Source organism: Glycine max, chromosome 12 (genome assembly GCF_000004515.6).
Source record: "Glycine max cultivar Williams 82 chromosome 12, Glycine_max_v4.0, whole genome shotgun sequence".
Taxonomy (NCBI): Eukaryota; Viridiplantae; Streptophyta; class Magnoliopsida; order Fabales; family Fabaceae; genus Glycine; species Glycine max.
In genome coordinates, this window is record NC_038248.2 from 33,298,629 (window position 1) to 33,324,690 (window position 26,062).

The 26,062-nt window shown below is 31.5% G+C and overlaps 2 protein-coding genes and 1 long non-coding RNA gene across 4 annotated transcripts; 2 read left to right on the forward strand and 1 right to left on the reverse strand.

Moving 5' to 3' along the window:
* The first annotated feature begins 641 nt into the window (after positions 1–641).
* Positions 642–5,713, forward strand: LOC100792350 (protein NRT1/ PTR FAMILY 4.3). The gene is made up of 5 exons (XM_003540082.5): positions 642–894; positions 1,768–1,985; positions 2,520–2,960; positions 4,199–4,305; positions 4,714–5,713. Exons 1-5 carry the CDS (start codon positions 723–725, stop codon positions 5,612–5,614), a joined length of 1,839 nt encoding a protein of 612 aa, XP_003540130.1. The 5' UTR covers positions 642–722; the 3' UTR covers positions 5,615–5,713.
* A 9,226-nt stretch (positions 5,714–14,939) lies between these two features.
* On the reverse strand, positions 14,940–17,975 carry LOC102664737 (uncharacterized). The gene is made up of 3 exons (XM_006593173.1): positions 17,679–17,975; positions 17,393–17,556; positions 14,940–15,129 (listed from the first exon to the last, which is right to left on the reverse strand). The coding sequence occupies exons 1-3, from the start codon at positions 17,973–17,975 to the stop codon at positions 14,940–14,942; spliced, it is 651 nt and encodes a 216-aa protein (XP_006593236.1).
* Positions 17,976–20,201: 2,226 nt separating this feature from the next.
* LOC100792877 (uncharacterized) lies at positions 20,202–25,807 on the forward strand. Of its 2 annotated transcripts, XR_137025.5 has the most exons (5): positions 20,203–21,131; positions 21,358–21,467; positions 23,636–23,684; positions 23,919–24,062; positions 25,156–25,807. It is a non-coding gene; the product is annotated as an uncharacterized lncRNA (long non-coding RNA). The 2 variants fall into 2 exon arrangements; XR_001383927.3 differs by having other exon boundaries at positions 20,202–21,467.
* Positions 25,808–26,062: the final 255 nt, after the last annotated feature.

Genomic DNA, 26,062 nt, shown 5'->3' on the forward strand with positions numbered 1-26,062 from the left:
TGTGAGTAAAATAATGAAAACAATTGAGAAGTAGATAAAGTATTCATACAAACTACTCAACAATCTAATATATAGCAGACAATTTATTACACAGTTTAACAATTTTTTTAAGAAATAAATACTTACTAGTCTTTTTTTTTTTGGTACATAATATATTGGTTTTACACTTCCTACGAAATATAGGTTTGAAATAGAAATTTTTTCAGTCATGGAAATTTTTATTATGTTTTCTTATTTTTATATTGAAAATAAAAATCTAGTTTAATTTCATGTATTAAACTAGTAAATATTTTTGTGGAAAATATATTTATTAAATAATAACTTGCTAAAAACAATTTAAATAATTACAAAAGAAAAAAAAATCCAGCCCCTTCAATTGCTTTCGGACATTAGATTAAATTAATTTATGCAAGAATATATCTCTCCACTCTCAAACCAAAACGTTTTCTGTAGCCAAAAAGAAAAACGTTTTCTCTCTTCTTTTTTTTTTTTTTTTTGCTTTACAAAAAAAAAACGTTTTCTCTCGTTGGAGTGTCATACACGTGTGAATAATAATAAGTGCGGGGGGCCAAGGTTGACTCACATTTTGGCTTGTTAGCACCATTGCTTGGCAGTGGCATTATAAATTACGGACCAACTTCCCTCAAATTCTGCATAAGGCACCTGATCCAATCTTTGAATCAACAGGTCTCTTCTTTCAATTTCAACCAACAAGAGTGTGAATGGATGAGGTGGGAAGGAAGGAGAGTGAGTATCAAATTAAGGGAGGAGGAGATAATGAAGACAGCATGAGCATGAGCGTGGCATGTGGTGTGATCAACACTGTAGACTGGAGAGGCAGACCCTCCAATCCCAACGTGCATGGTGGAACCAGAGCTTCTGCTTTTGTTCTTGGTATGCTATCTATCTCTTAATTCTATCACGCCTTCTTAAATTAGGCCTTCCTTTTTGTAAGTATTAAGTGGTTTAACAAAACACTTAACTTTTAAACAAAGCTATCTGCTTAATTTAATCTGTTCTTGTTATATGAGAGATCATTTGAAGATCCTCCATGCTTTAGCTTTTCTAGCTAGAAAAGTGACAGCAACTATGTCTACCAAGGACCAAGTTTAATTAATTGGTTTAATTTAAAGTTTAGACCATAGCAATACAATGCATACTACGGCATATCAGTTAATTGGTTTACGTTGTTAGTGTTCATTTACATATATAGCTTGCTATGGCTAGCTAGCTAGCTGTCTGCAATCTGACGATCTCTTATAATTGCCTGCTCAGTAACTAGCTAATGATTCTGATGCAGGTACGTTATGGAATTGAACGAGATTTAACAACTGATTGATTCATAAGAACACTTGAGAAATTGACAAAAGAAACTTTAAATTTTCATTCAATAATAAGTTGTCATCATACGCTTAGGTACACATTTATAAATAAAAAAATCCTAATACGACAAAAACCCTGATAATTAAGAAATAATAAAATACCAAAAAGGTCTTTACAAAAAGAAAATTGCAAAACTACCCTTAAAAATGCGATAAAAGAAGAAAATTGTCATTTCGATCACTTAATCAATAAAATTTGGCTAAGGTCTCGCAACCCGCATTGGGGAGAATGCATTTTAATTACTCAAAAGGTCGTTTACATTTGAAAAAGTGTACTCATTTGTTAAAAACAGACATTATCCTGACTTTGCATTATTGTACTGTGCTTTCCGTGCATGGATGAATATGTATATGTAAATCGTAAATGTATATATAATATTTTCAGGGCTTCAAGCATGTGAAATAATGGCAATAGCTGCAGTGGGAAACAATCTCATAACTTATGTAATCAATGAGATGCATTTCTCTTTGTCCAAATCTGCCAACGTAGTCACTAACTTTGTTGGAACTATCTTTCTCCTCGCCCTCCTTGGTGGATATCTATCAGACTCTTATCTTGGGAGCTTCTGGACCATCCTCATCTTTGGCTTTGTGGAACTCTCTGTAAGCTAACCCTCTCAGCTCTCTCTTGTGACCACGCGTGCGTCTGTGTATAATATTCTTTTCCATCTATGTACGACTTTTTTGTCTCTCTCTATATGTAGCCTCTCTATCCACAAGAAAAAGTGGATTACTTTTATTGCTTTACAGTCTTACAGATTATATTTTCTAGAAAAATGATAAATGAACATCCCTACCATCCATTGAACACCTAGGGAGAAAAAAAAAATAATAGAATTTATAATATGATAAGAAGAGACAAATAAAAAGATATACGAAATATTTATGGGATATTTGTGCATCATTATTCTACTTTCTAAGTTCTGTCAACATATTGATGAGAAAGAATCTTCCGTCATTTTCTATTATATTCTTATTAATATTGATGAAGTTTAATTTAAAACCTAGTTTTGAACTATTTGGCCAACCCAGCTGTGAAAGATAATAAGGTTGTGTGCCTTTGCGTATGGCTGTGAGAGCGAGCGAGCTACAGAACATGTTTTTAAACTAATAATAATAATTGATTCGTTTTTATAGGGTTTTATATTGCTCTCAGTCCAAGCTCATCTTCCTCAATTGAAGCCACCACCTTGCAATATGTTCTTTGATGGAGAACACTGCACAGAAGCAAAGGGCTTCAAGGCATTGATATTCTTTTTAGCAATATACTTGGTGGCATTAGGGAGTGGCTGTGTCAAGCCTAACATGATTGCTCATGGAGCTGACCAATTCAATCAAGAGAACCCCAAGCAATTAAAGAAGCTCTCAACTTACTTCAATGCAGCATATTTTGCATTCTCCGTGGGAGAACTTGTTGCTCTAACAATTCTTGTTTGGGTTCAAACTCATTCCGGAATGGATGCGGGCTTTGGGGTTTCTGCAGCTGTTATGACAATGGGATTGATAAGCTTGATATGTGGCACTCTATATTATAGGAACAAGCCCCCACAAGGAAGCATCTTTATCCCCGTTGCTCAAGTATAAATCTTAAACTATTGTTTCTTCTTTCGCTCTCAAAATATATCCTTAATTGTGGATATCTTTAAATAGAAAATAGGCTAACTAAGAACACCACACATGTTTATTAATAATATGAAAGTTTTTATATTAATAATGCATGCATAACTATTCAACCTTTTTTTTTGTTTGCTGAATGCTATTAAACTCATCTTAAAGTATATCAACCGAGACAAAACCCAATGTAATTAAAAATATACATTGATAAGAATTACAAAAGTTTAATTAATTATAAGAGATATTTTGTAACGATAAAGCTAAGGAGTAGCAGATATTTTTATAAACTGGGGTCAGGATCTCTCATGGATTGTTGATTACTCAATAAAATGAGAGTGCTATGACTTACATGAAAGAAAGAGATATAAAAATAATTATAATGATTATAATTAATATAATGATGATTGTTTATATAAAATTAATTAATTTTTCCTTTTGTATTTCTTTTCTTTAACACGATTCTGTATACTTACATTATTTTTCATATGTCAATAATCGTTTTAAAAAGTAATTTTTTAGAATGATTATCTAAAAAAACATATCTAAAATAACAATGTTTTAGAATGATCACACCTCATAAAAACCGTTTTAAAAAATAACTTTTTAGAGAGATTAAAAATCATTAAGTTTTCACTTTTTATGACGTGTGGATATATATTCTTAAAAGTTATTTTTAACCATATGTAATAGAGACAGATGAAAATAGTTATTTTAAATTTTCTATATACATAGATATATGTTTTTGTCATTATATATATATATATATATATATATATATATATATATATATATATATATATATATATATATATATATATATATAAAGTATTAGATTTTCTTATTTAATCTTTATATACCTTTATATACACAATTTTATCTATCTTGGCCCAGACTTGTTAAGTTGGACCCTTGGGTTGTCAATTCAGGAATAGAAAACTAGCACATGGGTTGTCAAATTATGTACTACTAGTGATCCATACCTGCTGAGTCACACGTACAATATTCCTCATAGGGTTGTTTGCTAAGAAATAAAGCTTACAGTTAATTATTTTATTATATTTATGTTTTTTTCTTTCCTATCCTATTATAAATTCTATTATATATAACTATATTTTTTTCTATTTTCCTTTCTCTTTAGATATTAAATAACATTATGAGTATCTATCAAACATTTTTCATAAAGTTTACAATTAACTTATCAGGTTTTTGTGGCTGCAATATTGAAAAGAAAGCAGATATGTCCATCTAACCCACAAATGCTTCATGGAAGTCAAAGCAATGTTGCTCGGAAACATACCAATAAGTTCAGGTACTTTTGCGTGTTGTTTGTATTAATTTTCTTTTCATAATTAAATTAATTTATTTCCATGTCTCCATAATTGTTTATTAGACATATGTCTGCTAGATCGCCAATAAAGGTGAGAAAGAAACTGCCTTGTTAATCAAATACACTTAACCTATTCACTAGCTAGGGGCATGTTCTTGTTCTTTTACTTTTCTTTATATACATCCTTTAATTGCTTTCGCAGTTATTCATATGAAACGTCTGCATATCTGCCAAAAAGTTTTTTACTCTTTAATTAAAGAATGCATATCTATAATATGCTCATTCAATTTATCCACATGCCAGCACCCTAAAAAAGAAAACTGTGTGCGTGCATATATATACAGATACACTAGCTAGATTATTCTTATTTAATTTGATTAATTTGATCAGGTTCTTGGACAAGGCTTGTATCAGAGTACAACAGGGTACGGGGAGTAGCAGTAACGACACTAAGGAAAGCCCGTGGATATTGTGCAGTGTCGCGCAAGTTGAGCAAGCAAAGATATTGCTATCAGTTATTCCCATATTTGCTAGCACCATTGTTTTCAACACAATATTAGCACAACTGCAAACATTCTCGGTCCAACAAGGGAGTTCCATGGACACTCACCTCACCAAATCGTTTCATGTCCCTCCTGCGTCGCTTCAATCCATTCCTTACATTTTGCTCATTGTTGTGGTCCCTCTCTATGATAGTTTCTTTGTCCCTTTTGCTAGAAAAATCACCGGCCATGAGTCCGGAATTTCACCTTTGCAGCGAATAGGCTTTGGGCTCTTTCTAGCTACATTTTCTATGATTTCAGCTGCCCTTGTGGAGAAAAAGAGAAGGGATGCAGCTGTGAACCTCAACGAAACTATATCCATTTTTTGGATTACCCCACAATTCTTAATTTTTGGCTTGTCTGAGATGTTTACAGCTGTTGGGCTCATTGAGTTCTTCTACAAACAGTCCTTGAAAGGGATGCAGACATTCTTCACTGCCATCACATATTGCTCTTACTCATTCGGCTTTTATCTGAGCTCACTATTGGTTTCTATGGTGAATAACATCAGTTCCTCTTCTTCAACTGGTGGTTGGCTCCATGACAACGATCTCAACAAAGACAAGCTTGACTTTTTCTATTGGTTACTAGCTGCCCTAAGCTTCCTCAACTTCCTCAACTATCTCTTTTGGTCCAGATGGTATTCTTACAAGCCATCCCAATCCCAAGGCGATACTAATGCCAATGAAAGCATTAATCTGTTTGGCCACAGCTCTAAAAACTACTCTGGAGATGACAATATTCCGTAGCAAGTTGTTAATCATATATACTCTACATTAATTAATTAATTAATTAGTCTTGTATTAAAATTAAAGTATAAAGTACGTTATATAAGAAATCTGCACTTATCTCTTTCCGATCGGGCTAGCTATAGATTCTGTTAAGTTAATTTGCAACACACCTTACTCTTTATTTATATTATTCTTGAAACTTTAATGAACTTTAAAATTGGACTGCAATATTTCTTAAACTATATTTTTGAGAGATTGTATAGAGAGAAAAAAAGAGAAAGATAAAAAATAACTATATATAATATCAATTTTTATATTCAAATTAAACTAAAAATGAAAATAATATTGTGACGTAAATATATGATTAATGTGTTTTATGGTCGATGCAAGTAAAAATACCTTTACATATCATATATTCTATCAACATCTCACATGTATAGTTGTGATTTGTGAATTGTGACTTGTGAGTATATATATGTGTAGTGTTGGAGTACAATTATGATGTGAAGTCTCATATTGAGTAAAAGTGGAAAAGTTGATCACCATATAGGTGAAGAGAAAATTCATAAACCTGAATCTTAAGGTTTTGGGTTAAAGTGTAGTGTCAAGTCCCCTTATGTGGTTACCTCATGGTTCATTAGTGTAAATCTCCCTTGGTGCCACAAAGATATTTCTTAAAAGATACTCTGATTTGCTTACCAACCATGCAATGAGAACATTTCCCTTGGTGCCACAAAGATGTCTCCATATCCATAGCATTCACACCAAGTTACCCTTGGTGAGTTTTCACTTTCCATAACCAAAGTGGTTATCATAACCAGATCATCACTCTGGATATGCCTTGTTTTGCGACAATAATGTCACTCAACATTCTTGTACCGAGACCTAGACTTACTCTTGCTCTTATCTCTATCACCCTTCATCTTCTTCTGGTTTCTCCCCCTGTTTTCAGTAACAAGCACCTCTAACTGAGAAGAAGTACCTTGTGCCTTCCTTCTCATCTCTTCATTAAGAGCACTAGTCTTTGCCATTTGCAAAGGAACAATACCATTGGGGACAACACTAATCATGGAAACTCGGAATGTCTCCCACGAATAAGATACAGTTATTAATAGGAACAATCCCAACACATCATCATCAAAGTTTATACATACGGCTGACGACTGATCACAACGTCCTTGAAATTCACTCAAGTGCTCAGTAAATGGAGTTTCGTCCTTGTACTTCAATTCAACAAAGTTCTTCAATAGGTACAATTTGTTGCTCCCTGATTTATAAGCATATAAGGACTCAAGAGTTTGTCACATAGTTCTCGCATGTGTCTAAGAAATAAGATTATAAATAGGTTCATCTACAAAGTGTCTAATAAAATCGCATACACATTCATGTTCAAAACCCCACTCTTCATCAAACATAGAATCTATCTTTTGTGTGCCAAAGACCAGAAGATGCATATTCTTCACAAATAGCAAGTCCTTCATCTTGCCCTTTCAAAAGTCATAGTTTGCTCCACTCAAAGATATCATCTTCATATGTATCTCCATCGTTCAAGCAAGTAGAAAAATAACTCCTTAACCAAAGAGCTCTGATATCACTTTGATGGGAAAAACAGACCAACACAATAACAAACTCAATAACAGAGTAATAGACAACAAAAATAAATTTTCCAAAACTTACAAGAACCTGTGAAAAACATCAATAAAAATAGAATGCAAAATAGAAATCAAGAGCACACAAAAGACACAATTTGTATAACGTGAAAAACCTCTCCATCAAGGATAAAAATCACGGATCGTCCAGACCAAAGAAATAACTCAACTATAATCAATAAAGGTACAAGAGAGTCTCCAACAAGTGCACTGAAACATGCTACAAACAGTCAAAAGCACTAATGCTTACAATAGAGAGACAAGAAAATGAAACTCCCAAATACAAAGTAGAGAATGTGAAATACTTATCTCCCTCTCCATATATTGTTTTGACAATCCAACCAAACAATTTGAAGTATCACGTGTGTAAAACCTTTTGTCCAAAAATCAACTTGATTCAACGATGAATGAATCTATAGTTGCAATTTGAAAAATGCTCTTTGGTGGATATGCGAAAATCACACTGATTTTTCCTCTCCTTTCTCTCTCAATGTTTTGTAACTATTTTTCCCTCACAAATAAGTCTCTCTCTAATCTAATCCCTTTCCATTTAAGTAAGACAAAATAAATCTTCTCATTTAAACCTTTACTCTGCATAGAAAAAGAGTCTAAAAAACCTAAGGAGCCGTAACGACAAACTCTGAATTAAAGAAAGATTCACTTTATTGGTATCCAAGCACTTTTAGGTTGGCCCTTAAGCATCAATAAGGACAAACTTAGTAACAAGATTCATTGCATTCTCTTCGTGTTTCTCCTTCGATATTCCTGACTATGGGATACTTTTCAGAGTTTTTCCTATATCAAATTCAAAGCAAACATGTGTAAGTGACATAACAATGCTTTCTCACTTTTAGGAGGGAACTTTGAGAAGAGATCCAACTATCATGATGCGATGCTTGCACAATATGAAACATAATGAAAGCTCCGTATTTAAAGTCAACAATAAATTGCGTGTGCGTGGTGGTGGTGGTGGGGTGGGGGTAAATACAATTCCTTTCTTCGTTAGCAGGGATTTCTTCTGCATCATTGAGTTCACTTTTTATTGGTCACAAAATTTTTTCTGCTCGTTACTTTCTTTTTTACAATCATGCACCTTTGTGTGACGAGACATGTCTCAAACATGTTTTACTGTTGAAGTCTGGCTCCACCCCCTCTCTCTCTGCACCCCCCAACTCTGCAAAACCATTTCAAATTGGCATCCTCCTAAGACAATAGATACATAAAAATGTAGGCTAAAAGATTAACAAAGCCCCCACTTCCCCGGACAAAAACAGAAAAAAGCTTGTATGCGTTGTGCCCACTTCGGTCGTTGGACTGATTATTGTTAATTGGTTCCACTGACCTCACTTGGTCAGCAATTTTTTATTCTTCTGGCTCCCTGTTTATCACTTTTTTAATTTTAGGTTTGACATTTGATGTGAAATGATGTTAAAATGGATATGTGTTAATGCGCACTTATGTTAGAGCTTCAAAATGTTTATACAAGTGATCGCAAGCAATAGTGAAACTAGTAGGGTTAAGGGGCATATAATATGCTGGTTTTAGTATAATTTAACAGCATTGATGTAGTGCAAATAATAATAATGATGATGACAACACATGTGATAAATTAAAAGAAATAATGATGACAGGAATAATCATGACAAGGAAAATAGAAACTAATGAATGTAACAATTGTTATTGAGAAAATGGTTATGATTTTGATGCTTCACGTAATTAAGTCAACTAAATATATTTTATATAAATATTAAAATAATCATTTCTTTAAAATATTTTTTTATAATCTATACGAAATCAAAAATAAAATATTAAAGTTTATAATCAAATGTATCAACAGACTCATCTGGTTAAGGATTCTAACAAAAATCCTTTTAGGAGTTATAACAATTATTTTTATTTTCAAATAATATTAGAAGGTTTTATTATTGTTATGGAAATTATATTTTTTCCTCGAATTTATTATCTTTTCTTAAGAGGATTCGAAATCGTAAAATCTTATATCAATTTGCAATCAATTCATTCCATTTTTTTTCAAAGATAAACTAATATATTTAAATCATGATATATATATATATATATATATATATATATATATATATATATATATATATATATATATATATATATATATATATATATATGCCATTTTTTTTAGAAAATAAAAAATAAAAAATTAATAGATTTTTATTTTTCACTGCTTAATTAACCGAACTAAATTAGTTCCTTCAAAATAGATAAACAAAAGAAACCTCTCTATATTAGTAATCATTTCCCTACCATTTATGAGTTTAATTTGCTATTAGTTGTGTATTATTCTGTTTGGATAAATTTATTAATAAACATTTATAAATAAATTTATAAGAATTTAAATTATTGAGTTTCTTGTAATTTAAAATCAATTACGTATTGATTTTTTTTATAGAAATTTTGATAGGGATCAAAAAATTTACGGTAGTAGTGGGACAACTTTAGATATAAAATATTAGTTATTTTATATAATATATATGGATAAAGTTAATTTTAGCTTATAAAAAAAATTAACATATTTTATTCTCATTTTTTATTTACTTGTAAGTGCTTGTGAAAGAAATAATGTAAACCAGACCTATACCTCTGTACATCTCTCACGCTTGATTTATACAAAATATTTCTATTCGATATTATATACGTATTTATAGTGAAAATTGAGTTGTGTTGAAACCCACACACACATATATTGTTAATGAAGATTTCCATTAACTTCTATTTCTAACAGCATTTATAACAAGAGTTACTTAATGAATTGTTTATAAAAAAAAATATATATATTTTGATGTGCCATATTTTTTTTCACATACGGTAACTCACATACATGATTTTGAGTTGTTTAAATTGAAGAAAATTGTTTATATAAATAATTATTTCTCACGAGTTGCTTAAATTGGAGTTCTGCCTTCTTTTTTGGTACAAACATCTTTTTGGTACAGTTCTGTCTTCTTTATATCGATAAATTTTTACTTATATTGCTATTGACTTATTGGCTATAATATTCCTATTCATTGTGAACTTGAAAGAAACATTTTTAATTCCTCTGAAAGCCATAGAAAATAGCTACTGCTAAGTGTCAAATTATTGGTTTATTATCCAATTTGCATTTGATATTATACAGAGATAAGTGAAGACAAATTAATATTATCCATTTTTTTAAAAAATATACGGTTTTGTTCCCTTGGGGTCTGTCTTCCATGTGCAACTAGTAAACTTGTATCTGCAGGATCACCGATATGGTGTATGCAATAATTACTGTTTGCTCTGCCGTGTTTGTGTCATGCATCTTTGAGGATTTGATTCTAGTGTGCTAATATAGTCAGAGAAGCTTTGTGTGGCAACATTCTGTGAAATATATGCAGTACCTTAGGGGGTTAGATAGTAATCAAACAGGTCAAATAGAGTTCTTTGTAACAAATTTATGGCTGAACATTTAAACTGTTATATGTCTAAATATATGTTTTCCTAGGCTAATGCAAGTTACCACGTCGCATCAATTTGAATAGTTGGATAAAAATTTTGAGAGACATAGTCGTAGATAATTTTTTGAGCAACTCTGATCTCCAAGTTTAATAATTGCAAGCATAAATTTGCATTTAGTGTGAACAATGATTTTATTTTAATTTGTAAAGGGGATGTGACTGAGTCATTTAAAAGAAGTAAAATAAAGTAGGGATTTGTAAAGGGATGCTTATGGTGAGAACAAATCCATTGTCTTATGACATTATGGCAGCATTGGTTATGTACCAGCTAATTTATCTGAGCCATATGTTATTTCTACTGGGTTGAAAGCTTTAGTTTCTGATCTCGTAGGACTAATGACTTGAGTCATTTGTGGTTTCCAAAGGTTGACTGATTAGTCATTTTAGATTTATCATGTGCATGAGTTTTTGTTTCTAAATTTTTTACTTCTGATTATCCAATTTTAGTTGAAAAATTTGTGTCTAAGAGGATGGAGTTGAATGATTTTCCCATTATGAAATAGAAATAAAGATGAAATTACTTGTCTCTGATTGAATGCATTATATCTGTCTTGTTGGTTTTGCTTGGTTTCTACTAGTACGTTACTGTAATTGTTCTGCTTGGTTTCTAGCTACTCTCTGACACTTTGTTGCTAGCAGGGAAATGTTGTTATTCAATTATGTTTGTGTAATTGTGTTGCAAGGATTCAACGCCTTCCGCAACTTGTTACTTGAAAGATTCACGGATTACCCAACAGACAACAGTGAGAGACGGCAGAAGGAGAGGTGGAAGAAGGAAGTTTGTAATAAGGGGGAAATTTTTTAAAATTTAAGGAGGTGCAGGTAGCAACAGCCGAAAATAGGAATAGGATGGTTACATTCATCGGTGCACCCAGCAATATTGCTGGTGCACCTAGCAATTTAGTAAATGGGCCATTTTGCCCTTAACTAAAAATTTAGAAAAGGAGCAGGCTCCCTCCCTCCCCCACCTTTTTGGCTTCTTTCTTTTCTTTTTCTGCTCCTTCATCTTCTCCGCGCCTTCCTGCTGTCATTTCCGATCGTTTGTGCTGGTGCCGATACTGCGTTTTTGTAGTCGAGGTTAGTCTCCCCTAACTCCCCTCCCCTTTAATGTCCAATGGTCTTGTAGCATTTAGCCTAGGATAGAAGAACCTTAGGATAGAAGACGTCGTCGGAAAAAATGAGAAAAAGTGGACCTGAAATGTTTTTTTCGTCCAGATGAACATTTGGTTCTTCCGGAAGTAGGAATTTTTTTAAAAAAAATTGTTTTGATTTTTTTATAAATGAAGTTGTTATTTAATTTTTATAAATTAAGTAGTGTATGTTTTAGAATTTTTATAAAAAAAAATAGGTTTGGTTTTTTTATGACAAATGAAGTTGCTTTTTTTATAATTTAAGTTGTGTATGTTTACTAATTATTTATTTTTAAATTATTTGTGTTTTTGTTTATAAATGAAGTTGTTTATTTTTATAAATTAAGTTGTGTGTGTTTTGGAATTTGTTCTTTTTTAAATAATCTTTTTTATATAAATGAAGTTGGTTATTTTTATAAATTAAGTTGTGTATGTTTTGAAATTTTTTTAATTAGTTTTTTATAGAATTTTAGTTGTGTATGTTTACTAATTATTTATTTTTAAATTAGTTGTGTTTTTTTGTTTATAAATTAAGTTCTGTGTGTTTTGGAATTTGTTTTTTTTAAATAGTCTTTATTTTATAAATGAAGTTGGTTATTTTTATAAATTAAGTTGTGTATGTTTTGAAATTTTTTTTAATTAGTTTTATTTTTATATATAATTTTAGTTGTGTATGTTACTAATTATTTATTTTTAAATTAGTTGTGTTTTTTTATATAAATGAAGTTGTTTATTTTTATAAATTAAGTTGTGTGTGTTTTGGAATTTTTTTTTTTAAATAGTATTTTTTTTATAAATGAAGTTGGTTATTCTTATAAATTAAGTTGTGTATGTTTTGAAATTTTTTTAATTAGTTTTGCTTTTTTTCTATATAATTTTAGTTGTGTATGCTTACTAATTATTTATTTTTCAATTAGTTGTGTTTTTTTTTTTTTACAAATGAAGTTGTTTATTTTTATAAATTAAGATGTGTGTGTTTTGGAATTTGTTTTTTTTAAATAGTCTTCTTTTTTATAAATGAAGTTGGTTATTTTTATAAATTAAGTTGTGTATGTTTTGAATTTTTTTTAATTAGTTTTGTTTTTTTATATAATTTTAGTTTTGTATGTTTACTAATTATTTATTTTTAAATTAGTTGTGTTTTTTTGTTTATAAATGAAGTTGTTGTTTTTTTATAAATTAAGTTGTGTGTGTTTTGGAATTTGTTTTTTTTAAATAGTCTTTTTTTTTTATAAATGAAGTTGGTTATTTTTATAAATTAAGTTGTGTATGTTTTGAATTTTTTTTTAATTAGTTTTGTTTTTTTATATAATTTTAGTTGTGTATGTTTACTAATTATTTATATTTAAATTAGTTGTGTTTTTTTTGTTTATAAATAAAGTTGTTTATTTTTATAAATTAAGTTGTGTGTGTTTTGGAATTTGTTTTTTTTTAAATAGTCTTTTTTTTATAAATGAAGTTGGTTACTTTTATAAATTAAGTTGTGTATGTTTTGAAATTTTTTTTAATTAGTTTTTTTATATAATTTTAGTTGTGTATGTTTACTAATTATTTATTTTTAAATTAGTTGTGTTTTTTTGTTTATAAATGAAGTTGTTTATTTTTATAAATTAAGTTGTGTGTGTTTTGGAATTTGTTTTTTTTATATATAATTTTAGTTGTGTATGTTTACTAATTATTTATTTTGAAATTAGTTGTGTTTTTTTGTTTATAAATGAAGTTGTTTTTTTTATAAATTAAGTTGTGGATGTTTACTAATTAATTATTTTTACATTAGTTGTGCTTTTTTTATAAATGAAGTTGTTATTTTTTTATAAATTATGTTGTGTGTGTTTTGAAATAAATTTTTTTAAATTAGTCTTATTTTTTTATAAATGAACTTGTTTTATTTTTATAAAGTATTGTATGTTTTAAAATAATTATATGAATAGTTTATTTGACCCAAAAAAATATGTGTTCTACATGATTTGCAGATCATGGTTAGAACACGAGGTTTAGGTCGTGCTTTAGCTAGGGTTATAGGCAGAGGTAGATAGGATGAGCATGATGCAGTTGATGTTCCCCAGAGGCGTAGGCCTACTGCATCAATCCGTAGGCAACGGGTTCATCAGATGACTGAGGATGTCCCTCATATGGCTGAGGATGCACCTGAGATGACTGCGGACGTACAGGCGACTGTTGCAAAGGACTTAGGTCGTGATGGTGCTGAGGGGTCACATGCTGATGATGCTGAGGGATTTCCAGGTGGGCCACGTGACCCATCAGTGCTGACTTCATTTGCGGACCATGTTACACATGCCATTTGGAGTGGACAGGTATTTTAATTTGTTAATTATTTTTTATTGTTGATTTGTTTGTCATTAAAAAAAATTATATTTGTATATTTGGAATGCTTTGTACTTCAATTCAGGAACGTCCTGAGTTGAAGTTGGTGTCGCACGGGAGGAAGGTGACGTTAATTGGGAGGTCAGTGCCTGAGATTGAAGAACTAGTTGTTGCCACAGGATTAAGTCCATTGATCGGGTGTTCAGTTGTAGCCGGCGATCCTGGACTTATATCCGCATTTGTGGAGAGGTGACACAGGGAGACCAGCATCTTCCACCTTTCAGTATGAGAGTTGACGATCACACTGGATGATGTGTCGACACTCCTCCATCTACCTATCAGTTGCACCTTCCACAGCTTTCATGCTCTTTCTGTGGACGAGGCGGTATTTTTGTTGATGGAGTTGCTTGAGGTATCTAGTGAGAAGGCTAGAGTCGAGACAACACGATCACGCGGGGCATATGTACGGCTGGGATGGGTTCAAGACATCTATGAGATGAGATGCCAGGCACGACGATGGATTGTAGCAGCTCGTGCTTATTTGCTGCACTTGGTCGGTTGCACTCTTTTTTCTATGAGATGAGGGGCGCTCCTGTAATTCCCTTCATATGTGCCTTCGTTGTCAGCCACCGTGAAGGTGCTGACGAGCTACTACAATCCATCGTCGTGTCTGGCATCTCATCTCATAAATGTCTTGAACCCATCCCAGTCGTACATATGCCCCGCGTGATCATGTTGTCTCGACTCTAGCCTCCTCACCAAACACCTCAAGCAACTCCATCAACAAAAATACCGCCTCGTCCACATAAAGAGCATGAAAGCTGTGGAAGGTGCCACTGATAGGCAAATGGAGGAGTGACGACACATCATCCAGTGTGATCGTCAACTCTCCTACTGGAAGGTGGAAGGTGTTGGTCTCCCTATGCCATGTAACATCCCAATTTTTCGTAAATAAATTTAAAAAGCTTTTTAGTAAAAATTAAATAAATATAGAGCAAATAATAGACTGAGTACCCTAGGTATAAATAGTTATGTTAAGTCAGCTGCCTCCTTTTTGGCTTTATTTTCGTTTTTCCCATTCTCCTCTCAAAACCCTTTCTTTTTCTTGCAGCCCACCAAACCTGTCTTAGAAAAATGATGATCTCGAACCCGTTTACCGTTGGATCTTCGTGAAATTTGAGTATCATGTTCGCAACCCAATTCCGAACAATCTCACCGTTGGGAATTTCAAAATCATATCTGAGCTTAGAGGAAAATCCTTCGCATTGTAGCATTTTAATTTCCCGCAGAAACCCAAAACTGTCTCGGTAAAACTATGATCCCGGTTTCGTTAGCTGTTGGATTTTCATGAAATTTGTATATGTTATTCGAAATTCAATTCCGCACGCTTCCACCGTTGGGATTTGCGAGATAATATTCGTGGAGGGAGAAAAAGGAATCGCATGAAGACAGTACAAGTGGAGGTTTCAATCTCTTCTCCGTCTCTCTGACGTTTGGGAATTCTATCGGAGCAGTCGGATGAATAATTGAAGGAATTTCAGGGAACCGCTAGAGATGTTGCTATCGCTGGCTGAAGACACGTGAGTCCGCTCAGAGGTAAGGGATGAGTTATTCACAGTTGGGGATTAGTGAGAACATGTGTAGGGATCCTTAGAGGATTAATTTGGGGTTTTATTTTGGGATATTTGTTAAATTGCAATTTTTTCTTTATGATTATAAATAAAATATTGATGTCCTAATGAAAATTGCTTGATAAATTGTGCTCTTAATATTTGTATATTTTGACCTACGATTTTGATATAATTGTGTAATATTATTCAAGGGGTTTTAGTCCTAATGTTGTGATAGTCCTTTATATAAATTGTTATATTGAGGATATGAAATGATGATTCAAATTGTGAGTATGTGATGAATTGTAGAAGAACATGTTGCTTTGAGATTATAATATTGTTATTGAGATTGAGTATAAGTGTAAAGTTCAACATGTGTTAATTTGTGAGATACGTGTAAACATGTGATGGTGAATTGTGATACTATGAGATGTGAAATTGTGAATGAGTTATAGTTGTGGATAAGTGTGTAGTTAACACTTGATGTGAAATTACTTGTGTTGTAAGCTATGAATTGTACAATAACCGACCAGCGTTATCTTGAGAAAAGCGTTGATGCGCAGTGTTAAAGAGAAAATGTAGGTTTCCTATTTAGGAACCAGTGTCAAATCGTATCGCAATTGTGTTGAACGTGTTTAAAACACGAGTGTAAGGTCGTGGGTATTGTATAATTCATGAGCAGTGTCTACATGTAAAAAAAATTATTTTAGGGGTTGGACCTGAATCAGGAGGGAGAGGCCCTGACGGACTCTTCGGAGTGTAGGCCTTGGGGGTCACCGGGTTTGAGTGCTCCTTTAAGCCTATGCTGATCCCATAAGGTTGGAGCATTCTCGCAAAACATCGTGACCCTGACTGGTCTCCCTATGATCTTACTTAGTGAGAGTGACCTGACAAACTCATTGTGTGGTGTGTCTTGTTATGTACTCCTAAGCGCCCCAAGGTGGTTTTCACTGACATGGTACCACATTGCATATAGGATTGAGTCTTAGCATAACTATTGCATATGCTTGCTAATTGATGTGTTATTATATCTTGATCGAAGTGTGGGATTCTTGTGTAATGTGATTGATAATTGAAAAGTGAATTTTGAATGATGAAGTGGTGAAGTTACGTGAGCTATGTTTAAGCAAGTGGTATCTCATTTATATAATATGTATATTTAATTGTCTTGTTTCTCTATTAGCTAGGAATGTGATAACTCACTCCCTGTGTGTTGTTGTGTTTGGATCATGTGATGATCTTGAACTTGTGTTCGGGGGAGCAGATGAATAGATGGATGACTATGAAGAACCTCATGGTAGAGGACACGGGAACACAACGCTCTGATAGGATGTGACATTTGGATATAGGTTCTATATTAATTGTATGAAGCTTAGACGACCTTGTTGAGTCGAGAATACTTTATTATTTATTTGGACAAGTTTGAATATGATGTAGAAGAAAATGAATGTGAGCCTTTTTCCCTTTGAAAGACTTGTTTAAAAAAAATGTTTTAAAAATACTTTTAATTAATATTTGAATTTTTTATTCCTTATTAGTATATATGTGAGGGGTAGAGGGTGTCACATGCCACCTCTCCAAAAATGCGGATATAAGTCCAGGATCGCCGGTTACAGCTGAACACCCAATTAATGGACTTAATCCTGTGGCAGCAACCAGTCCTTCAATCTCAGACACTGGCCTCCCAATTAACGTCACCTTCCTCCCGTGCGACACCAACTTCAACTCAGGACGTTCCTGAATTGAAGTACAAAGCATTCCAAATATACAAATATAAAAAAAATTAATGACTAACAAATCAACAATAACAAATAATTAACAAATTAAAATATCTGTCCACTCCAAATGGCATGTGCAACATGGTCCGCAAATGAAGTCAGCACTGATGGGTCACGTGACCCACCTGGGAATCCCTCAGCATCATCAGCATGTGACCCCTCAGCACCATCACGACCTAAGTCCTTTGCAACTGTCGCCTGTACGTCCGCAGTCATCTCAGGTGCATCCTCAGCCATATGAGGGACATCCTCAATCATGTGAGGAACATCCTTAATCATCTGATGAACCCGTTGCCTACGGGCTGATGCAATAGGCCTACACCTCTGAGGAACATCAACTACATCATCCTCATCCTGTCTACCTCTGTCTATAATCATAGCTAAAGTATGACCTACATCTCGTGTTCTAATCATGATCTGCAAATCATGTAGAACACGTATTTTTTTTGGATCAAATAAACTATTCATATAATTATTTCAAAACATACACAACATTCTTTATAAAAATAAAACAAGTTCATTTATAAAAAAAATAAAGACTAATTTAAAAAAATTTATTTCAAAACACACACAGCAAAATTTATAAAAAAAAATAAACAACTTCATTTATAAACAAAAACACAACTAATGTAAAAATAATTAATTAGTAAACATCCACAACTTAATTTAAAAAAAAACAACTTCATTTATAAACAAAAAAATACAACTAATTTAAAAATAATAATTAGTAAACATACAAAACTAAAATTATATATAAAAAAAACTAATTAAAAAAAATTCAAAACATACACAACTCAATTTATAAAAATAACCAACTTCATTTATATAAAAAAAGACTATTTAAAAAAAAACAAATTCCAAAACACACACAACTTAATTTATAAAAATAAACAATTTCATTTATAAACAAAAAAACACAACTAATTTAAAATTAAATAATTAGTAAACATACACAACTAAAATTATATAAAAAAAGAAGCAAAACTAATTAAAAAAAATCAAAACATACACAACTTAATTTATAAAAATAACCAACTTCATTTATAAAAAAAAGACTATTTAAAAAAAACAAATTCCAAAACACACAACTTAATTTATAAAAAAAACAACTTCATTTATAAACAAAAAAAACACAACTAATTTAAAAATAAATAATTAGTAAACATACACAACTTAAATTATATATAAAAAACAAAACTAATTAAAATAAATTTCAAAACATACACAACTTACTTTATAAAAATAATCAACTTCATTTATAAAAAAATAACTTCATTTATAAACAAAAAAAACACAACTAATTTAAAAATAAATAATTAGTAAACATACACAACTTAAATTATATAAAAAAAACAAAACTAATTAAAAAAAATTCAAAACATACACAACTTAATTTATAAAAATAACCAACTTCATTTATAAAAAAAAAATATTTTAAAAAAACAAATTCCAAAACACACACAACTTAATTTATAAAAATAAACAACTTTATTTATAAACAAAAACACAAATAATTTAAAAATAAATAATTAGTAAACATACACAACTTAAATTATAAAAAAAAGCAACTTCATTTGTCATAAAAAAACCAAACCTAATTTTAAAAAAAAAAATCTAAAACATACACTACTTAATTTATAAAAATAAAATAACAACTTCATTTATAAAAAAAAAACATAACTAATGTAAAAGTAATTAATTGGTAAACATCCTCAACTTAATTTATAAAAAAAAACTTCATTTATATACAAAAAAACACAACTAATTTAAAAATAAATAATTAGTAAACATACACAACTAAAATTATATATATATAAAAAACAAAACTAATTAAAAAAAATTTCAAAACATACACAACTTAATTTATAAAAATAACCAACTTCATTTATAAAAAAATAGACTATTTAAAAAAAAACAAATTCCAAAACACACACAACTTAATTTATAAAAATAAACAACTTCATTTATAAACAAAAAACACAACTAATTTAAAAATAAATAATTAGTAAACATACACAACTAAAATTATAAAAAAAACAAAACTAATTAAAAAAATTCAAAACATACACAATTTAATTTATAAAAATAACCAAATTTATTGATAAAAAAATATTATTTAAAAAAAAACAAATTCCAAAACACACACAACTTAATTTATAAAAAAAAACAACTTTATTTATAAACAAAAAAAACACAACTAATTTAAAAATAAATAATTAGTAAACATACACAACTTAAATTATATATATAAAAAATAAAACTAATTAAAAAAAATTTCAAAACATACACAACTTAATTTATAAAAATAACCAACTTCATTTATAAAAAAAAATAACTTCATTTATAAAAAAAGACTATTTAAAAAAAACAAATTCCAAAACATACACAACTTAATTTTTAAAAATAAACAACTTCTCTTGTAAACAAAAAACACAAATAATTTAAAAATAAATAATTAGTAAACATACACAACTTAAATGATAAAAAAAAAAAAAGCAACTTCATTTGTCATAAAAAAAACCAAACCTAATTTTTAAAAAAAAAATTAAAACATGCACTACTTAATTTATAAAAATAAAATAATAACTTCATTTATAAAAAAAAAAAAACGTCCGTAAAACCTTCTCCGAAGTTTCTAGGTTTTCCCGGATGAACATTGCTTCTTCCGGACAAACCTTCTTTCAGGGAAACTTCTGGAAGAAGTTGTTCTCGAGAGTTACCGGAGAGAGGTTCTTCCGGATGACCATTTGTTCTTCCCGAAACTTTCCAAAACTACTTCTTCAGTACGGTTCTTCTATCCTAGGCTAAATGCTACAAAACCATTGTACATTAAAGGGGATGAGAGTTAGGGGAGACTAACCTCGACGGCAAAAACGCAGCAACAACATCAGCGCGATCGAAAATGGCAGCAGGAAGGCACGGAGGAGAAGAAGGAGCAGAAGAAGAAAAGAAAGAAGCCAAAAAGGTGGGGGAGGGAGGGAGCTGTGCGTTTTTTAAATTTTTATGTTAAGGACAAAATGATCCATTCACTAAATTCCTGGGTGCACCTAGCATGTCCCATGTTTGATTTGTGTTCCCTGAGGGTGAAGAGAAGGATGAAGAGAAAGGTTTGATGGAAGACGAAAAGTGTATGTGTCGAGTGGAGAAGAGGAAGGCAATGAAGAAAATGAAGTGCCTCAACGACCCGGAGGATGAGAGAATGCAGAGAGAGAAAGCTTGGATGGAGATGATTATGATTATCCAAAAACAGCAGCAGCAGCAGCAAGAAGAAGAAGAAGAATACGAATATTTGGCAAGGAAACGAGATCATCTTAAAGAAGGAACAATTCAGAGTTAGGTTTACCAACGAGACCTATCAAAACGACCACCAGCCAATGTCCATGTACAATGCTACATGCATTCATCTCACTGACAGTATGCACCATTCGCAGGATAATAGACCTACTACATCCAATCCCTTACCCCCGGAATCTGAATCACACACTTGGAATGTAGCTCAACAAATACCCAATTTCGGAACTGAACGTGTAGCTTGTACGTTTCATTTCAATAAATATTCCTTGTGACATTTTTTTTTCATGTAGGAGGGGAAGATTTTTGTTTCACATCATGTTTCAATTAATACTATGTCAGCATAATATTTTAACAGATTCAATAGACTGAATATTTAAAACACTTTTTCCCCCTCAAATCTTTGTTACAACTTCCAAAATCTCATACTCTAATAATTTGCATGTTCTTGCTCCTTAACCATAAGTAGTTGTCAGGCGTTATCCAAGTCTTGGCTTATGGAGCTATGTTGCAGACTAATGGTCATGACCTTCAAAGGGTTTGAGATTGTGACAGCAAGACCTTAAAAATGTCAATTCAGTAAGTTATTCTTAAAATACATTGCTGTTGCTATTGTGTTTTTTTCCTGCAGGAGGGAGGGAGGATTATACCCATAAACGTTTTTGTGTCATGTTTGGATCTACTTATGTCAATAAACCTCTGAAGTCTCTATTGCAGATCATGTTTTTCATTCTGTTTTCATGTTTTATTGGTTCTTGTGTAGATAGAAGCATTTAGATTTAAGTGCATCTCATATTGCACTTCATATCTGATGGCACATTTTGGGTGTTAATATTTTCATTTTGATACTGGGACTATATATATCATTATGAACCATAAAACTCCAGTCCTTTAGCAGGCACAGTATTTTATAAATATTGTTATTTTAAGACTCTTGTTAACTAGTGCCCTTAGGTTACTGGTTAAGATAAAACAAATGTCTTAGTTTTCATCAAACGATACTATTTTATATACAAATTATATCTAATTTTAAAAATCATTACAAATTTCAACACTATATAACTGACAAGTTTTTAGGTAAAATGGCTTTAATACCATCAGAATATTTATCATTCCTTGTCTAGTTTCAAGGCTGGTTAGCAAAACCTAAATTATAACTTGGAGCACTGGGCTCTCCATTTCATTACAGTCAAATTAACCGTTTTAGGGGAGTACTTCTGTAAGTCATCTGGAACGGATGCATCAACACCAATCCAGATGAACAATCAATCACATGTCACTTTAGATGAAACTAGTACTCTAGTTGTTTGGAATACTTCAGGCCTGTCCCTTGGGCTTTGGAGTATAATGCAGAGGTTTGGGAGATAAGAATGAAGGAAAGGTTTTACGCAGATTTCCTATGTTTGCATTGGTTTGGAGTAGAGTGTTAGGATTTCTAAATCAGTTTGTGTGAATGCAACTGTTGTGGTAGAGGATTTTATTTTTGGCTTCTCTTTTTTGTTTTCTTCCTGCCAACATTCTGTATAAAGTTGTTAATTTCACTGGAATCCAATGAGGGTACACTTTCTTTGTTTTTTCCCAATATCATTTCTTCTTTTTGATTTCCAATGTTATACTTCTTCCCATATGCCATAAGCCAAACTGTGTAGCATTTTTTTATCACTTTTGTACTATAACTATAGAGAAAGCTGAAACTGGCTTCTATTCCTCTAATTCTCTTCACATTCTTTTCTTTTTCGGGGGGAGGGGGTATGTGCCACTTACGATGTTTCATTTTGAAAACACAGAAACAACTAAAAGACTTATGCAAAACTTTTGACAACATAGACTGTTTTGGGTCCTGATAAGAACTAGCACTTTTGGTGCTCTCACTCTATCTTCTATAACTCTCTCTCTCTCTCTCTCTGCACACACATTCGCATCATGTGTATGTGTTCCACTCACAATATGTTTGGTAAGTTATGACTGTTTTTGAGGAAATAATCGATCCTTTTTTTATTTTTTATTTTCTCAAAAACTCTCTTAAGAAGCTTTTAGTTAAATCTCTTTTGGCCTCAAAATAAGTTTGATCGAAACCTGGGTTAGTACCAAGAGTAAGTATTGTCATATTTACACTGTTTAATAACTCTACATTGAATTTCATCAATCCTAATGTCAGATTGAAAATTTTCTTCAAATGGATTGATTTAGTCTGCAAAATTTCGTAAATTTAAAATTTACTTGAGTCAAGACTTCATTATGCAACTTCATTTTAAGATATTTTGAAAATATAAGTGATTATCAACAATATTATTACATACTTATGAATGTAAATTTGGTTATGTTAGAAATAATGTCGCGTGATTGAACGGTTAGATTTATTGAATCTGCATTATACAAAACAGTATTAAAGGATGTATAAGTGTCTTAGACTTACTTCAGATATGTGTGTGTGTATTTGGTCGGATTAATGCTTTATATTTATTACTACTTTTGGTCCTTTATATAAGAATCAGATAACTAATTTGAGACCAAGGAAAATAGTAAAGTTAGTTAATTTTAATTAACAATGTTATAAATTAAAATTTTATTCAAGAAATACCCATAAAATTAAATAGTTTAAGTGATGGTTATATTTAATGACCCTACTTGTAATTCAAGGAATAATTTTTCCCACCAATGAGTGTGACTTATATAGTTAATAGTCCAATGAATGAATCCACTTGCTTGACATTATGTTTATCTCATCTGGCTATGATTTATGGCAGGTAAGTTTTCAATTTGTTAACTTGAAAAGATGGAAGGTTGCCATATGTGGTGAGTATTTGAAATCAGGTTTCAAGGTATCCAATTATATTGATAACTAGTATCTTATATTCTTATAGTTTGTCTTTTGGATACCACCGAATGCTGCTGGGTTTAATTTGTGCAAATCATATATCCTCTTGGTTGGTTTCAACTGAAGCTTTTAACTTCGAAAAAGATGTTATAAAAATTTTGGATTGCTGAATCATGCTAACGATGATGTTCTTTTCTTGTGCATCTTAACAGACTTGTTCTCATGGAACAGCATGCAATTTTATCCACTGTTTTTGTAATCCTGGTGGAGACTATTGCTCTATTTGGTTATTCTGATGATTATGAGACTTCAAGGGAGCAAGGAAATTTGAGATTGTCAGAAACGGATTCTAACAGGTGTACTCTCACCTTTTTTGTTCCTCATTACAATTTGCAGGACATGATTGATTAACTTGGTTACTGGACAAATTGTAACCTATGTAGATGATAGTAAATTAAGCAAATTTGTGGTAAATTTTAGCATGATGGAGGATAGGGCAGTGTTTGTGATTGGTGTTGTAAATAAAGGTTGAAGGCTTTGGAACAGGATGCAACTTCTATTTAATGTTGTATTTATTGATCATCCAAAAAGATCAAGGTCAAGAATCTTCTAGAGAGAATGTGGGGAGAACATATTGATGAGATTGCTGCTGGCACCTATGATTTTGACAAGATGCTGACAATTCTGAGTTGCTTTATAGTTTCAAAATAAATAAATAAAACAATAACCAGGCCACAATGTTTTGTTGTGAATCATGTTTATAGACAAACCATTAGCCTCTAAATCCTTATTTGTTTTGCCTATGGTTTTTCTGACTCTCCCGCTGCTTCTGGCTGTCCTCCATTTGATCTACTCTCCTAACTGGGTTTTCTAAAAACCACCTATAGTAATATTATAGCATCTTTTCTACCATAGGTGCTATCCCAACTTTTTCTCCAATTCGTACATTTCTAATCCTATCTTGTCCAGTACATCCAATGTAATAATCTCATCTCTACTACATTGAGTTGATTCTTTTTGTTAGCTTTTTATGGCACGGCATTTAGTTCCACACTACATTGCATGTCTTATATTTGGATGGTAAAATTTTCCTTTGGTTTTAAGTGGTACATTCTGGCATAAATAAAATTTTCCATTTCATTCTTCCTGCATGAATCCTATGGTTTACGTCCACATATTTCTCCATTGTCTTGCATGATGGACCCTAGATAGTTAAGCTGTGACTTGTGGTGGAACTATCTAAAAGTTCCTATCAAATACAAGAAAAGTTTTTTAAGACTGCACTGTACAATTTTACTTTCTCCCTTGCTGCATTTAGGGAAACAACTACAGTTTTAGTCGTTCAATTCATTATTTATTGTATCATATTTTGTTTAATTATGTCAATATTTCTGTATATTTTTGCATGTGAATTTATACGTATTCTCATGGTATCATAATCTTTTGCAGGTAACACTCTAGAAGGTCAAGATCTAGGGAGATGGATCGGTTAAATTGCAGTAATTCTGGTAGAAGAAAACAGGAAGATGAATGAAAGCAAAGAACTCCTGATAAGGATTGGAATGCCAACTTTAAAAGGAAATCCAGAGGCAGAACTCCTGATTCTGATGCTGACAGGGAATGGTTAGAAAAACAGGAAAATAGGGAAACGCACTGTGAATACACTATGAATAGCTCATTTGACAGAAACAGGGATGACAATAGCAGAAGCCATGAAGAAGGTTCTGATGTGGATTGGGATAGGATGACAGAGAATGAAGAAACTCAAGAAAGTGGAACAGAGATAATAGGGATAGAGGAGACAAAGATATCAGAGTGGCGATGCTTCTGAATCTGACAAAGATGTGCTTGGTAGAGGAAAGATGAAAACACAACATGACTCTAGGAAAAGCTCAAGACACAGAAGATCTGGCCTTCAGGATGACTAAAAATACTATGAGAATGAAAATGTCAAAGTTGATGGAGGATGGTCTCGGAAGGACTGTTACAAGAGAGATATTGATGTGATGCACCAACGGCTTTGTATTTCATTTCCTTCTTTATTTCCAAACCATGCGCTTCTCTGTTAATATTTCAACGGCTTTGATGTGATGCACCAAAACTACCTTGACAAAGTTTTTTTTTTATATGTATTACAGAATAAAATAAACGTGTATTCTATAACTGAAAATAGATAATAATGATTATTAAAAAAAACTATAATTGTTAGAATATTGTTTTCATCATCACTATATCCTTAACATTAATTTTAATTTTGATATTATATAAAAAATTTGTCTATCAAGAAGTAGATGCAATTAAATTTCATAATTTCCTTTATTTTATTTTATTTCTTATTTTCAAATTTTGCAAGTTG

Bases quoted from the DNA above. Each gene is read 5' to 3' on its own strand.
- LOC102664737 (XM_006593173.1), bottom strand. From the start codon at position 17,975: ATGATTATAGACAGAGGTAGACAGGATGAGGATGATGTAGTTGATGTT. The intron at 17,557-17,678 runs GTTGCACATGCC...ACTTCAATTCAG, and splicing joins TGACTTCATTTGCGGACCAT to GAACGTCCTGAGTTGAAGTT. The intron at 15,130-17,392 runs GTGGCATGTGAC...TACATGGCATAG, and splicing joins ATATCCGCATTTTTGGAGAG to GGAGACCAACACCTTCCACC.
- LOC100792350 (XM_003540082.5), top strand. From the start codon at position 723: ATGGATGAGGTGGGAAGGAAGGAGAGTGAGTATCAAATTAAGGGAGGA. The intron at 1,986-2,519 runs GTAAGCTAACCC...TCGTTTTTATAG, and splicing joins TTGGCTTTGTGGAACTCTCT to GGTTTTATATTGCTCTCAGT. The intron at 4,306-4,713 runs GTACTTTTGCGT...TAATTTGATCAG, and splicing joins AAACATACCAATAAGTTCAG to GTTCTTGGACAAGGCTTGTA.